Source organism: Melanotaenia boesemani, chromosome 18 (genome assembly GCF_017639745.1).
Source record: "Melanotaenia boesemani isolate fMelBoe1 chromosome 18, fMelBoe1.pri, whole genome shotgun sequence".
Taxonomy (NCBI): Eukaryota; Metazoa; Chordata; class Actinopteri; order Atheriniformes; family Melanotaeniidae; genus Melanotaenia; species Melanotaenia boesemani.
In genome coordinates this window covers 20,617,346-20,634,327 of record NC_055699.1, presented here as the reverse complement: position 1 = coordinate 20,634,327, position 16,982 = coordinate 20,617,346, and the positions used below count along the sequence as shown (strand labels likewise).

Genomic DNA, 16,982 nt, shown 5'->3' with positions numbered 1-16,982 from the left:
GACCCCTAGCTCATCTAATCTCAGCCCATGTTACAACCAAACCCATTTATTTCATGTTGATGCACCTGCTTCAAGCACATTTTTAATGCTGTTCATTCATGTTTCCTGCATTTGAAACTGTTCTGCAGATTGATTGGTTGACAGCAGTAGGAGGAGGGGCTTGGACAGGTAGACCTTAAGCAGTTATATCAAAATGTTCTCACCTAACCTCCCCCATCTGGGACACAAACCACACACATCACATCTGAATCAGACACAAAACAAGTCTCTGATGGTGATGATGACGATGATGAAGAATGATTGCAGCGCAGACAGAATAAGTAAAGATGTAGCGACAGCAGCAAACAGAAACATAAAAGTCTTTCACTGTATGTGTGTGTGTTTGTGTGTGTGTGTGTGAAAGATAAACCACACAGATTACCAGAGTAGTGGGCGAGATGCAGACTGATAGTTGTGGACAAAGTGATGAGAAAAAACTGAGAACTTCAAGTAAACAGAAGAAGTTGGTTTCTTGGGTAAAACTGTGAATTTAATTAATCATTTGCACATCAGCGGTTTATTCTTCACAATCTCTATGTTTATTTCATGTTGATGTTTGAAAAAGACTGTTTATGTTTGTTGGCTAAAAATTAACCACACATATCTGTTAAAGTTCACAATTTCATCAATTTTAATTTATTTTTTAAACCTGGCAAATCCCAAAGAGTAAAACTCTTGCTAAAAAGTAAACGACAGTGACATGTGAAATAAATTGATAAACAGTCCAGATTGTCTAAAGATGCTTCAATAAGGTGACTTCCTGTTTCACACGGTCGGAGCAGGAAGGAAGAAGGCATCTGCCAGCTTGTAGACAGAAACATTTCCTTTGAAACTACGAAGTTGGTTGTTTGGTCTGCTGCTCATTCACTGATATTAACACAGGACATTAGTCTAAAACTGAATTATTTCTTGTTTCTGCTGCAGATTTGGTAAGAAAAATCTTCCTAATATTCAAGTCTTCTCACATGAGATTATTTTTCTCCAATACTTAAACATTCATTTAAAGAATTTTTCTTTTTCTATTTGGTTTCATCTGCAATGGTCATGAAAAATCAATGATAAATGTTTTTAATTTTCAACACAATAAAATCACTGACCTTTAAATGACTGAAATTCAAAATATTTCTTTTCCATCTGGTTTCCAGTGTAAGAGATGAAGGAGGAATGTGGGAGTTTCCTGTCTGTGAACGTGGTGACAGTCAACGTGTTATTGAGTGTCTTCTTTTATACAGGTGAGATGTTTGTTTCTCACTTTCATTTGGAGACAATATTTCAGTTATTTCTACGTTAAAATGGGGATATTGTTTAAATTTTCCACATGTAACATTATGTACATCATTAATCTGGTTTACAGGTGTTTTTGCTGAGTGTTATAAGGACCCACATCTCTTCATCACTGTACCAAAGCAGATGGAAGCACTGAGTGGATCTTGTTTGCTAATCCCATGTAACTTTAGTGATAGATCAGGAGAAATGTTGGATGGCAACAGAGAAACCTTTGGGGTGTGGATTAAAAGTGACCCAGAATATGGAAATAAACCATATAATATAATTTTTAACAGCAGTGAGTCAGAAAATCCCTTTAATATGACAATAATTGGAAACCTGAAACAGAAAAACTGCACCACTTTGTTTTATAATTTAAACTCAAGTCAGTCAGACACATACTTCTTCAGGATTGAGAACGAAGCGTTCAAGGCAACAGCTTCTTGTGATCCTGTTAATATAACAGTTAAAGGTGAGATTTTATTTTAAATAAACTTTAAAAAATTATTTCTTTCTATCACTTAATTAAATTAAACGTCTTGATAAATAGGCTACATATCATGATGATTTTCTTTGTGAAACATCCACCACCCTAGAGTTTAAGAAATGTTTTTACTGTGTAAAATGTGTGTTTGATATGAAAACCCAGATTCTCCTCAGAGACCCAGAATAGAAATCTCAGGTGATGTGAAGGACCTGAAGGAGAAGGAGTCTGTCACTATAACCTGCTCAGCTTTCACTCCCTGTCCACACTCCCCTCCTGAACTCACCTGGAATCTCCAACAAGACGCTCACAGACAAACAGAGGAAAACACAGATGGAACCTTTACAACTAAAATCCAGCAGAACATCACTCTGTCACACACACATGATGGATACAACATCACATGTTCTGCCAGATATCCTGTGGATGGAGGAAAACGTGTGAAGACATCAGAGACAGAAGAGACTCTCAGTGTTTCATGTAAGTGATCCTGTCAGCACATCATGGTTCAGCTGCTTCTGATCAATAAAGTTCATGTGTGTCACATTTTCCTCAGATGCTCCTAAAGACACCTCAGCATCCATCAGTCCATCAGGTTTGGTGTCAGCAGGTAGCTGGGTGAAGCTGAACTGCTCCAGCAGAGCCAAGCGTCCCGTCAGCAGCTTCACCTGGTTCAAGATCAGCACAGAGGGACCCGTTAATGTGTCTGAGGGACCGGTTCACAGCTTCAATGCAACGGATGGAGGAGTTTATTACTGTGTGGCTGCAAATAAACTGGGAAACCAGACGTCCCAAGAAATCCGTCTTAATATTAAAGGTAAAAAGTTAATTTACTGCAGTCTCAGTCATGGCTGTTTCAGTTTTGTTGAACAGAGGAACCCGTTAATGTGTCTGAGGGACGGTTTACACAGTTAACATCACCAACATGGCAGATATAGAAAGTTACTGTGGGGCTAAAATATTCTCAGTAATCAAATATCATGAAGGATTAATTAAAAAATGAAGGTAAAATCAGAATTCCCTCTTTAATTTTTATGATTCAGTCACTACCAACAGTATGAATATATTAACGTATGTTTGTAACTTTTCTGGTTGTTCTCTTTATCTTTGATTTGTTTATTTGTGACTTTCGTGTTTTGTTTTAATGTCAGCAGAGACGTCTCTGATATCAGCCCTAGTTCCTGCAATGATTGCTGTTTGTCTTCTCATCTGCCTGCTTTTAAATGTTTGGTGAGTATCAGAAATGAAAGCATCTGACACCATGTACCCTCCCTGCAGACCATCAACCCTGGATAAGCTAAAACAGCTTATGGAGAATGAATGAGTGAATGAATGAATGAATGAATGAATGAATGAGTGAGTGAATGAATGAATGAATGAATGAATAAATGAATGAAATTATCCTCAGTTTAAGGTAAGAAAGTTAATACTTAATCTCCCCATTTTGTTTGTGCACCAACTAATTATTTACATTTATTGTGTCTACATTGGTTCACTGTAAAATAAATGTTTGTTTTATTCATTCTGTCATTCAGTCCTTTAGTCTCCATCCATTTGGAGTTAAAACAGTGACAGCTAATATTGGTGTTGGAAAAAAAAATTTGGTTTTGAAAAAAATTAAAAGTGGACATAAAACAGAAACACTAATATTGACTAATTGTTTTGAGACTCAAAGAAGATGCACAGATAAATGACTAAGCTAAAAAATACAGATATTAAATCTCTAAATCAGTGGTGCTGTGCAGATATTAGGTAGGCAGGTTTACCTTTTAGGAGTCATCATAAACATGTTCTGAGATACAAATCAGAGCAGGACTCTTCTCTAACCACATGGCTGACAGGTAATAGAAAAGATCTACTTAGAAATGCAGGGGTGGGTCTAGAAATGTTTTGATGAGGGGGCCAAACACACACCATGGATATTCGTTCAGATCAGCAGCAAACATTGGCTAAATGAAGCTTTCTCCAGCACATCTCTGCCAAACCAATAAACTGTATTAAACAGTTAAAACTAAATGTAGTTAGTGACTTAGGCAAGGCAAGCCAGGGCAGTTTATTTGTATAGCACATTTCATATACAGGGCAATTCAAAGTGCTTTACATAAAACAAAAGCATTACAGATATTAAGAAAAAGTAAAAGGCATCAACACATGATCACAATAAAATAATAAATTACATTAAAATGATTTGAAGCAAGATAAGTTAAAAAAGTTTCCGTGCAGATTTCATGCATAGGCGCATGAGAAAAGAAATGTTTTTAACCTGGATTTAAAAATGTCTACATTTGGTGAAAGTTTAATCTCCACTGGCATTTTGTTCCACTTGTTTGCAGCATAACAGCTAAATGCTGCTTCTCCATGTTTAGTCTGGAATCTGGTTTAGACTAGTTGACCAGAGTCTTTGGATCTAAGAGCTCTGCTAGGTTTATATTCTCTGAACATAGCACAGATGTATTCTGGGCCTAAACCTTTCTGGGATTTGTAAACAATCAGAAGGGTTTTAAAATTTATTCTGTGACTGACTGGAAGCCAATGTAAAGATTTCAAAACTGGTGTGATGTTGTTAAATCTCTTAGTCCTGGTTAAAACTCTAGCAGCAGCGTTTTGGATGAGTTGCAGATGTTTAATGCTCTTTTTAGGAAGTCCTGTTAAAAGACCATTACAGTAATCCAATCTACTGGAGATGAATGCATGGATGAGTTTCTCTTGGTCTTTCTGGGAGACTAAACTTTTAATTCTGTTGATGTTTCTGAGCTGGTAAAAAGCTGTCCTAGTGACAGCTTTGATGTGGCTGCTGAAAGTCAGATCTGAGTCTATCAACACTCCAAGGTTACGAACTTGGTCGGTGATTTCAAGAGCCCGAGTCTCCAGGTGTTTACCAATGCTGACCCTCTTCTCTTTGCTACCAAACAGAATAATCTCAGTTTTGTCTTCATTTAATTGTAGAAAATTCTCCCTCATCCAGGTGTTTATTTGCTCCAGACACTGACACAATAAGTCTTTTGGACTGCAGTCATCTGGTGACAGAGACACATAAAGTTGTGTATCATCAGCATAACTTTGATAATTAATGCTATAGTTCTGTAATATTTGACCCAAAGGGAGCATACAAGTTGAACAGAAGAGGTCCAAGGACTGACCCCTGGGGGACTCCACAAGTCATGGCCACTCGCTCAAATTCATAGCTACCGATCGTAACAAAATAACTCCGGCTTTCTAAAAAGGACCTGAACCAGCTAAGGGCCGCTCCTGAAAGTCCAACCCAGTTTTCCAGCCTGTGCAAAAGGATTCTGTGATCTACAGTATCAAACGCAGCACTGAGATCCAACAGAACCAGGACTGATACTGGACCAGAATCAGTATTCAACCTAATGTCATTTAACACTTTGACCAGAGCTGTTTCAGTGCTGTGATGAGGTCGGAAGCCGGACTGAAATTTCTCAAGATTTACACTTTCATTTAAAAAGTCATTAAGCTGGTGAAATACAACTTTCTCAATAATCTTGGAAATAAAAGAGAGGTTAGAGACAGGTCCTTTTCTTTAGGAGTGGCTTAATAGCAGCTATCTTTAGTGACTTGGGAAAAATGCCTGATGCCAGTGAGCTGTTAACTATCAGTAGGAGATCACTTTCTACTGAGGTAAAAACTGTTTATATAAAGTCGGATGGTATCATGTCCAGAGTGCATGTTGTTGATTTCAAATGCTAAACTGTTTCTTGTAGGATTTTTAAATCAACCATTTTAAATTGCGACATAACATCAGAATTATTTCCGGGTTTTAGACACAGACTAGTTTTCTTGTGTGATTGTGTGGAATTAATATTTTGCCTAATTGTTTTCATTTTTTGGCTAAAAAAGTTGGCAAATTGGTTGCATTTCTCATGCATGCTTATCTGTATAGGAGGATTTGTAAGTTTTTCAATCATAGCAAACAGAGTGCGAGAATTGTTGACATTCCTGTTGAGCATTTCAGATAAATGCAGCTCTCTGGACTTGCACAGCTCATTGTTATAGTTACGCAGGCTTTGTTTGTACAGCTCATAGTGAATTTAAAGTTTATTTTTCCGCCATTTCCGCTCAGATTTTCTGCATTCTCTTTTTAGGCTGGTAACCACAGTGGTGTTTCTCCATGGTGTTTTCTGTTTGCTCAAAGTGCTCTTGACTCTTATCGGTGCAACAGCATCCATTACATTCAAGATTTTCAGATTGAAATTATCCAGGAGTCCATCAACTGACTCTGCCCTGGTTGTTGGTAACATAGCTATGGCCTCCACAAATTTAGCACTTGTTCTTTCATTAATGTACTTCTTCCTAACCGAGGAGCAGGTTGGTTGGACATTCTGAATGATCAGTAAATCAAACAAAATACAAAAATGGTCAGACAAGGCCAAGTCAGTGACCACAACAGAAGAAATATCAACACCCTTTGAAATAACCAGGTCCAGAAAGTGACCTCGAATGTGGGTCGGTTCTTTTACATGTTGCCACAAACCAAACATGTCCAATATGGAAGAAAATTCCTTGACATCACCATCTGCCATGTTATCTATGTGAATGTTAAAATCCCCAGTTATGATGAAATGGTTAAAATCAGTAGAGATAACCAACAATAATTCAGAAATATCAATAAAATTTACACCGTATCCTGGACCTCTGATGATTAGAAATAGGATTTTAGGAATGCCCCTTAAAATAAAACTAAGATATTCAAAAGAAGTAAAATCAGCAAATGAAATCTCTTTACACTGGAATGAATCTTTAAATAAGGCAGCTTCTCCTCCCCCTTTCCTCCCTTTTCGACATTTATTCATAAAACCAAAATGAAGGGGTGTTGTTTCATTAATAACTGTAGCACTTGTGTCTTCTGTTAACCATGTTTCTGTCAGAAAAAGAAAATCTAAACTGTGAGAAATGATGAAGTCATTAACTAACAGTGACTTGTTGGACAGAGATCTAACATTAAGTACAGCTAGCTTTATGAAGTTTACACTGGTCTCTGTTGTATTCTGTTATACACGGTATAGTTAACAGATTAGATCGATTCACCCCACAAACTGACTGTGTTCGATTCCTTATTTTACTAACTAACACAGACCGGGACAGAGACATCCTTTGAAGACCTTGGGTGATGTGGAGAAGAGGGTCTGGTGAGGGGGGAGAGCTGGGAGTTGATCGCCTCTCTGCTGTGTCCTTTGCTCTTATCTGTACACTCATGTGTGGGTTTGCCATCCCAACAGCATGACGCAAGTGTGCAGCAAGTAATCTGCATCCAGTTAGATTTGGATGCACACCATCAGATCTGAATCGCTCCTTACAGTTCCAAAAGATATTGAAGTTATCAATGAACTTTATCCCATGGGTGATACATGCGTTTGATAACCATGTGTTCAGGCCAAGAAGTCTACTGAAAAGTTCAATTCCTTTACCCGTTGTAGGAATGGGTCCTGAAATGTAAATATGGTGCTCCAAACTGACACAGTCTCTCCAACAGCAGAGAAAAGTCTTTCTTCAGGATCTCAAAGCCAGTTTTGCTCCTCAGAATATCAAAAAACCCTGTGTGGAAAATAATCTTCATAACATCTGGATGTAAAGACAGAATGGTCGGCAACATCTCTTCTCTTTTCCATCTTTGCCATCCTCACATGCTGTTATGGAGTTCCCAATCAGAATTGTGTCTATTTGTTTTTGTATGGAGGCGCCGATAGCTTCTCTAGTCCTCCTGTTTGTGGAATTTTGGCCTTTCCTCCTGGTCTGGTTAGCCCTGGGCTGAGTTTTAGGGCTATTTCTGGAGTTTTTATAGATCCTTGCATTACATTCAGTATCATTCATTTTAATATGAGTCAACACATCATATTTATTATGCAGTGAGACTTCAGGTGGTGGAGTGAGTGCTTGAGCTTTAAATTTTCTGCTGGATTTACGTCTACGACGAATAACATCAGACCAGGTTCTGGCCGGGGTTGATGACTTTGGTCTGGCACCAACACTGTTCCAGTAGGAGAGATCAGGGTTAGGAGACATCATTCCACTAGTTCTCCGATGGCAATCAACTAAATTTATAAAAATTTAGTAAAAAAGTCATACCTGCGGTACAAGTGTTCCCCTGAACTGTCTCCACCATATTGTAGCCAGAACAGAGAGTTGAAACTGAAGATTACCATCATTAATAGAAAACTGTCACAGTAAAAAATAATTTTGAAAACACTGCCATCATTAACTGAGTTTATTTTTCGGTGTAAATAAAGTTTCTCAGTATGTGATTCAATACCAATGTTTCTGTTTTTAGTTCAAGTTTGATTTTTTTTCAAAGTTAAATTTTACCTTGAGCTCCAGTCTTAGATGTCACTGTTTTATCTCCGTACCTCAGCAGCCTGAAACAGCAGAATTATTCTGACAGCTCTCTCATGTTTTCCAGCTACTTTAAGTACAAACATCCAACTTCAGTACAGACTCAGGTGGGTAAATGTTTAACTCAGTACTGCCTTGTGTGTGTGACTGTATAATACAACTTGTGAGAGTTTCTACAAGCCCCATGTCTGCAGGTTAGACAGTTTCACATCAATATTATGGAAAATATAGTGAGTATCAGGCAGGTTGGATCCAAAGTAATGGAGCATAGGGACAAACGGTCAATCTAGAAGAACCGAGGACTAAGATATACCTTATAATGGTAGAATATGCTTTATGGTACATTCACAGCAAATGAATGTTAAGAAAGATCCTCACTTTACTCCAGCCCCTTTCGGTTTGATGGTTACCATAGAAACAATGTATCTTAGTAACTTACAGTTATCATGTTACATTAATGAGTTGCTTTGTATCTGTTATTTAAAGTAGTTTTAAGATTTGTTTAGACAAAAACCCAGATCTGAAAAGTATAAATATGTGTTTTTTTTCAATGAAATAGAAAAAAAATTACATAGAAATTTACTCTCACATTTTCAGAGAAGTTTTGCCCCACCAGCCTCGCCTGTACTGAGGAGTCTGAGCCTCAGCTCTAATTTACTCCACTGTGAACAGTTTAGAACAGTCTAGATCAAAATGTTTTAGGTTTATTTGACTGGTAGGTCACAAAATTCCTACATCCAGAGCTAATCCCAAGGGCGGAGTTAAACTATTGAAACAGACATTTTATATGAAGGGTTTCTAGTGTAGGTCAATTATTCTGAGTGTTTATGGGTACTATAGTTGATGCAGTCTCTATAACACACAGAAGGTATAATTCAAAAGACAACAAAAGAAAGTAAAAAAGCATCCTTTGGTAAATACCAACTGGAGGGCTATCATATATCTACATATAACGTGGTTACATTTGCCTGCTTCCTGCATAAAAACATAGAAACCAACTTTTTGATGGAGTTAACTAATGCTAGTGCTAAGTTGGTCCACAGTAAAGTAGCCTACAACCAAGAGCTACAATACAGTATCATGCACACTTTAATAGCTTGCTCGGTATTCCTGCACCTTTCACTCCCAGTGATGTTGAAATAATCTCAGCGCTGATAGGCAGTTGTAACACCAATTATTACACCAAAAGTATATTTACATCCATTGCGCTCCACTTACATGAGGTTAAAAAACAAACAAACAAAAAAAACCACTTCATTCACTTTTCGTGCGAATGTAGAATTAGTCTATAGTATCTAAAATTGTCTGACATATTATGAAAGAAATAAAAGAAAATGTGCACTGTGCTAAAATGCACATGTGCAAAATGTGCATTTTAATATAGAAAATATAAAAAGATATTCTGTAGAGCAATGTTCTGTTTAGTTTGAAGTAGTGGTGGTCTCACATATTCTAGATTTGTTCATGCTTTCTATACAACCAGTAAAGACACTGAAAATCCCTTTATTACTTGTGTCTGTTAAATAATCAAACCGATAATTACAGATTGAAGTTTTTGTTGCACTTAGAAATCTTCGCAGGTGATCTAGAAATCATTGAGCTGCCAGTATTTCAATCAAATAAAATGTAAATGTCATTAAGGGACCAATTAGTTAAAGGTGGGTGATTGTTTAATGGTGTCTGAAGGATTAAGCTCATTATTTCATGTTGTAACATTTTCCCACAGAGTGGAAATCAAACACAGGAAGAAATATTTTATGAAGAAATGAACCACTTCAAGCACAGACCTGAACCTTCATCCACCTCAGTGCAGGACAGCAGTCAGCAGCAGGAAATTCTGTGTTTACAGGTCAACATGTCTGAGCCAGAAAATAGCTCAACACTGACAGCTGACGTCCCAAAGGATCACAACATTCAGGTGAGGAAAGTATCTCCTGTCATCTGATCATCCATAATGACTGTGACCTATATTCATTATTTAATCAGGTGTGAAAGGATCCAGCTCACTACATGTTTAGTTCAACACATTTTTCCACAGAGTCAAACAAATGACAAGCTGGATTTTCTAATGCCAGCCTATAAAACAAATGAAGAATGCCTTTATGAAGTTATGAACTTCTTCGAGCGGAGACCTGAACCTTCATCTGTCTCAGTGCAGGACGGCAGACAGCAGCAGCAGGAAGAAAAGAAGAAAGAGTCAAAGCCAGATAGCAGCTTAACACAGACCACCAATGACCCAAACCATAGAGGTCTTGTTTGATTACATGTATTTAATTTTTCTTTGACAGGTAAATAATTTAGTTAGACTTTATAAATAATCTGTTGTTTTAACTCCTCCCAGGAAGCTTTAAACCTCATCTCCCTGCATCTTGCACGGCTTTGTCTCTCATGATATTATCATTGTTCATGCATGTGTGCTTACTGTCATGGTCTGTTAACTTTTGCTTCTAGGTTAGCTTCCTGTTAGATTTACATTTTTAATTTTGTATTATTTCCTCCATCTGTTCTCTGGTTTTCATTTTAGGCTGTCCTTAAGTTCAGGTTAAGTTTCCTGTGTGTTGGTCTTGCTTCAGGTTTTTTTTTATCAGAGTTTATCCTAATGTGTATTCTGTTGTCTTTACTTTCTGCTCCTGTTACACACGGTTGTCAGTTGATTGCCACACCTGTCACTCACACACACACACACACGCACGCACGTACACACGCACGCACGCACAAGCACGCACGCGCACACACACACACACACAGGTGTTTTGCAATTTATGACTAATAAGGCATTCTTTATCCACGTGAAAACGCTCAGACACATTTGAAATGCTGTCAGGAGCAAAACCAAAATGTGGAGATCTGGCCTCCGTCTATGAAGCCTTGCTGGCCAGTCAGAGGGAGGACAATGTTTGGACTAAGCTGGAAAAATTAACCAGAAATCAGGTTGCCACAAGACCCTCTTTTCCAGATTTGACCTCAGCAGAACTTTCTGGTTAAATAAAGAAAAATACTATAACTACATGTTGTTACTCAGTGGTGTGTGTATGTATATAGCTTAGAATTACAGTGTTTTGGCACTTTAGCATAGCAAAGCTATGAGGAATGTTTTTATTTTAAAGCTGCAGTTTTATTTAAATGTCAGTAGGTGGCATCATAAACTTGTTAAATCTGTTTACTTCAGTTACTGCTGCCTTGTTGTGTACATATTTTACCTAAGCAGGAGAAGTGCTGCTGTAAACATTGAGTTATTTTATTTAAACTCATCTATATATGCTTCAGACTATAAAATTATCTACCAGGAAAAAGTAATTGTTATTATTATTTTTTATTGTTTTTTTAACCTCTTAAAATTGATAAGTTATAAGCTTCTCTTGGTGGCGAGTCATAAAATATGTGCTATATTTGTATTTCATTTCAAATCTAAATCAAATCAAAAGTTTTTATTCGGTTAAATAAAAGAATATGCACAAAATGCCTAAGTGGTGTTTCTGGAGAATCATTAACACTAGTGCTAATAAAGACTGATTGATTGATTGATTGATTGATTGATTGATTGATTGACTAATTGATTGATTGAAAAAAATCTTTTGATCATAATAACAAAATATTAAAAAAAAGAAACCCAAACAGCAAACAGAAAACGTGAAAAGGAGTGGATGGAAGCAGAAGCTGATCTAATCCCACCCTGGTAGGACGAAGGCAACAGCAAGAGAAACACAACATTAAGTTAAAGAATGTGTAATAGACCTCAAGGCTGATCCAGATAAATCCAGAACCTACGTTTGGACAAATTCACCCTGGCGCCACAAGGCTGCCTTTTTATTTACATCTCTATAATCTTTGTGTGAAGTATCATGAAATATGGGAAAGTCAGACACAGCTAAAATGATCTGTTCCTCCATGTTGGAAGTCTTTGCAGACTGCGCTGACTAGCCTGCTGTCAGTGGTCAGTAAAGACTGGTTGTACTGCCATGCGACAGCAAAAAAAATTTAAGATTTTTCTATCTTCTTGTGTCGCGTTCCAAACCCTGTGAGCACGTCTACATGAACGGGCTCAAACATTTCACGTGCATGAATGTTGGCTGGAGGAGGGCAGCGATTATCACCTCATTGCGTAAGTTCCATAGAAAATGATGGAGAAGGAGTGACATCGCCTCCCGTGTGTCTTGCCCATTAAGCCAGATTTATGCTTGCGTGGCGTCTGAGTGCAGTCGTTTACGGCGTAGCTGACGCTGGTGAGTTTGCTTTCGCACTCAAGCGTAGGGGGTACACGTAGTTTTGGAGTTGTGTTGCAGTTTTGCCTCCTAATCTGAAGGTGGCAGTAGGGGTGGTTTCGGCCGGTAAACTCACCAGGTTGGAGTTCTTTTGATGGTTCACCTCAGTTCAGTAGATATTTTCTATTTAAAAACAACAATGGTGTCCAGTATGGTTCAGTGTCTTGTGGAAGATAACAAAGGAATAATTCGAATAGCCTTTTCATAAACTTGATCCACTGGTTATTGTTTTTAAAAACGTAGGTTACCACACACATTCAGCAAGAAGATCCAAATATCCGGCAACACGTGATTCCAAACTGACCAATCACAAGGGAGTACTTCCGCGTAACCGTCTGCGAAGCAGGGCTGCACGTCAGGTCTGAAAGAGGTGCGCATCCAGCCTCTGTGGAGCTACACCGAGCCTAGGGTAGTTACGCAGATGCAAACACTGCACAACCAAAAATCCACCTTTAGAGTTGTAGTGGCAGTCTGAGGTGTACAGTGTGAAGAGAAATGGTGGGAGTACAGTCCCTTGTGATGCTCCTGTGCTGCTGACCACCATCTCAGACACGAAACCTTTCAGTCTCACAAACTGTGTTTTGTTTGTTAGGTGGTCTTAAATCCAGTTGGTGGTGAACTGGAATTGAACTTCTCAGGACAGGTTGATTTGTGTTGAAAACACATCTGAAATAAAAGAAACAATAATTCTCATTATGCTGCCTGATTTGTCCAGATGAGAGTGGGCTCTCTGAAACAGGTAAATGATGGCATCTTCAACCCTAAGACCAGCTGTGATGGGTCCTGAAAGGTGTTCACTTGCAATTAAGACAAGCCAAGAACAATTTCTCAGGGATTTTCATGATCTGAGTTGTTTGGGGAGCTGTATGGAGCTAAATCAGGGCTGTAATGTTGTCCATTGATTTTGTTTGATTTCTAGCTTGTTTTGTTCTTATTCTCAAATGCAAGTCACTTTGGATAACTAGCCAAATGACTATGGAATAGAATAGAATAGAATAGAATACCCTTTTCTTTCCCCTGCCAGATTTTGGCCATCTTCAGATGCTCAGGCTGGCTCTAACTCATTTGCAGCCTGGTGGACTGCTGATCATTTTGGTCAGGCTGGAGTCGTCTGTGGCGAGTGGAGTCACTTTTGCAGGTGATTTTAACAGCTGATCGACTGATTTCACCTCCTCCTGCAGTGTCCCGTGTCTGCTGCTCATTCTCATTCTGTTTTGTCCTTTGTCAAGTTTCACACATTCTACAGGACTCCGTTTGCACTATTCCTGGTCCGGCGGCCGATGGTAGGGATCTTATGCTCAAGCTGATCTGCTCTAAGACATGTTGAGCACCGGAGTGTCATGAGCGTTTCTAAATATTGATTCAGCATGCCAAAAGTCACTTGACCGTACCAACAAAGGCCTTGTTACGTCATCAGTGTGTGTCGAGCAGCACACAGGAGTTTCGAAGGGGCGGGGCATGTCAACCTCTCCATAATTTAAAAGGGGTTCCAAACTCTTAAGAGATCGTGGGTTTTTGAGAAGAGGAGATTCTGCCAGCGATTGTACAACATTACATTTTGAAAACAGATTTAGGGAAAGCATCACATCAGCATTAGCTCATATTGGATCCAATTTAGCTTACATACATTTATAGAGACACACTTAGTGACAAACACGAAGGAGTAATACTATGGGCTCAATATTAAGTCATAAAGATTTTGCAGTTGTAAATGAATGCTTGAACATAATTTCGGTTTGCGTCTGTAAATCAAGCTTGTCACCCTGTAAAAACAATCTGCCTGAAAAATTCAAGTGTGCAAATGTGCAGAAAAGGTGTTTGCGTGGTTGTAAAAAGGATTTGTATTTGTGGGGGAAAAAATAAAGTTCTTTTGCGAAAACCCTGTTCATAGATGCAAAGCACCAAACTGCGTGCGAGCCTCTGAAGTTGGGGTTGCGAATTTTGTCTCTGTCTTTACACTTCTATCTGATTGGATGGTGACAAATCAAACTGTCCAATCAGAGCGCAGATGGCTTCCTGTCCTTCCGCACAGCTGCAGACTCTTAAAGGGGAGTAGAGTTTCAACAATGGACGAAGGCGCGAGTACGTCTGTTACGCCGGTGGGTAGGGATGTTATGCTCGAGCCAATCTGCTCGATCACGTGTCGAGCATGTGACACGGAACTGTTGCGAGCATTGTCATTGATTCAGCATGCCAAAAGTCACGTGATAGACCAAACGAGGCCTCGTTACCTTATCAGCGCGTTTTAAGCAGCACGCGGGATCTTCAAAGGGACCGGTCTTCAATCAATCTCTCAATGACAGATTACAAACGCTGAGGAGATTGCGGGTTTTTGAGAGGAGCCATTGTGCGACATTACATTTTGACAACAAAATTAGGGGAAGCATCACATCAGCATTAGTTTATATTGGATCACACTTTGCTTTTAGAGATTTTGGGACACAAACGTCTGCGTGAGACGCTGTTGCCAGGGTTACTGCTGAAGGAGCTCGGAGTGTGAGAGAAGGACGGATCGGGCGGTGCCTTCAACATCACAGGTAAGCTTTATTTCCTTCTCCTTATATAAATGTTTTAATAGCGATGCAAAAAGCAGACTTTTAAAATTCATCAAACTTTAACCAGAAGCATCCGAGGAAACGTCTCGGTCTGCAGCTGCAGAGGAAAACTACAACCTGCAGGACCTTAGACAGCCGAGCTGGTTTCTGATCATCATCAGTAGAGAATTTTAATAATTTTAAAGTTGGTTAATTACAATTTTGTTATTGTGTTTCTTTCAGGTGCAACCTCTCCAAAGCTGGAGAGGTAGTGTGCCAGAAGAGGAGCAGACTGAAGCCTGACATTATTGAGAAAATACGTTTTTAAATAAAAAATTATGACAGATCACACAGTTGCCAAAGCATTTTTCTCATAATACATTTCAAGATTCAGTATTCAAAGTGTTTGTCATTTGCACAGTAAGGAAACAAGTTTCCCTGAACCACGAAAATCTTACTTTGCCGTCCACCCTGAATGCCAGAAAACATTATAAAATAAATAAACAATTAAAAAAACTAGATAGAAAATAAAGATAACATAAAAAAAACTTGGAGTAAATAATCTATGTACATAAATGTGCAGTGTGCTACATTCAACAACAATCAGCTATGCAAAAAAAAAGAAAAACAAACTCATGAGGTAGACGATAAGATACATTTGCAATATTTATTATAAATAATAAGACACATAAAACAGTAAACAATTTTACTACAACTGTCTAAAATCACTAACACAATCACTATCCCTGTTGCACAAGCACCCTTCCCTCATATGTTCCTGCTGTGAGTAACTATTGTCATTACAGATTGGTATACTTAAGTTACACCACAATTCTGTTACCTTTACTAATCTTACCTAATAACCCCTCTTTATAATTTATGAACTACAGAAAATAAATATTCACTCATGGTAGAATATGTATCGTTTATTGAATACGTATTCCAAGTTGAGATAGGGATGACAGATGTGAGGTGTCAACTGCAACGCTGACCTTCTGATGCAGACGCCCACAGCCAGCAGATGGAGCTCTTTAATATGGTCAAATGATTCAGAACACTAAGCCATTTTCATGCATTTGGGTCAAAGTTGGCTCGATGATTCATGAGGCCTCGGTTTCACCATCCCTAACTGGAGTTAGTAATTGCTGATTTGTCAGCTATCACATCGTGAGGCTAATATAAACCGGAAAAGCTGATCTTCATTTAAGAAAAAATATATATAGGCCGCAATTCTTAACTAAGAAGATACACAAGGACAACTTAGTTGGAGCGACACTAAAACAACTGAATGCTTCAATAAAGTTGTGACATAAAATATGAACTTTTATTCCAGCTATATTTAAAATTAGAACCCACCGGTGTAACAGACGTACTCGCGCCTTCGTCCATTGTTGAAACTCTACTCCCCTTTAAGAGTCTGCAGCTGTGCGGAAGGACAGGAAGCCATCTGCGCTCTGATTGGACAGTTTGATTTGTCACCATCCAATCAGATAAAATTGTAAAGACAGAGACAAAATTCGCAACCGCAACTTCAGAGGCTCGCACACAGTTTGGTGCTTTGCATCTATGAACAGGGTTTTCGCAAAAGAACTTTATTTTTTCCCCCACAAATACAAATCTTTTTTACAACCACGCAAACACCTTTTCTGCACATTTGCACACTTGAATTTTTCAGGCAGATTGTTTTTACAGGGTGACAAGCTTGATTTACAGACGCAAACCGAAAGTATGTGCAAGCATTCATTTACAACTGCAAAATCTTTATGACTTAATATTGAGCCCATATAATACTACACACACCCACAAACATACAGACAGCAAACACATCTTCACACAGAATTATACTTATACATATACATATACATATACATAATATATATATATATATATATATATATATATATATATATATATATATATAGTTAGGTTAATAAATAAACCTAACTATGTATATATATATAGTTATATATATGTGGAGCCTTCTGGATAGCCCAGTTGGTTTGTATTAGCCTCTAATCACATCTACATTATTTCCTCCTAAAATAGGCT

General features: G+C 38.3%; 1 protein-coding gene across 4 annotated transcripts; it reads left to right on the top strand.

Annotated features, from left to right (window-relative positions):
* The first annotated feature begins 872 nt into the window (after positions 1-872).
* On the top strand, positions 873-11,587 carry LOC121628488 (B-cell receptor CD22-like). 4 transcript variants are annotated; one of them, XM_041967521.1, is made up of 9 exons: positions 873-968; positions 1,185-1,271; positions 1,394-1,777; positions 1,955-2,269; positions 2,346-2,606; positions 2,944-3,019; positions 8,205-8,244; positions 9,864-10,055; positions 10,176-11,587. In XM_041967521.1, exons 2-9 carry the CDS (start codon positions 1,193-1,195, stop codon positions 10,395-10,397), a joined length of 1,569 nt encoding a protein of 522 aa, XP_041823455.1. In that variant the 5' UTR covers positions 873-968; positions 1,185-1,192; the 3' UTR covers positions 10,398-11,587. The 4 variants fall into 4 exon arrangements, with proteins under 4 accessions (XP_041823455.1, XP_041823456.1, XP_041823457.1 ...); XM_041967522.1 differs by having other exon boundaries at positions 2,941-3,019; positions 10,296-11,587; XM_041967523.1 differs by having other exon boundaries at positions 2,941-3,019; positions 10,291-11,587.
* Positions 11,588-16,982: the final 5,395 nt, after the last annotated feature.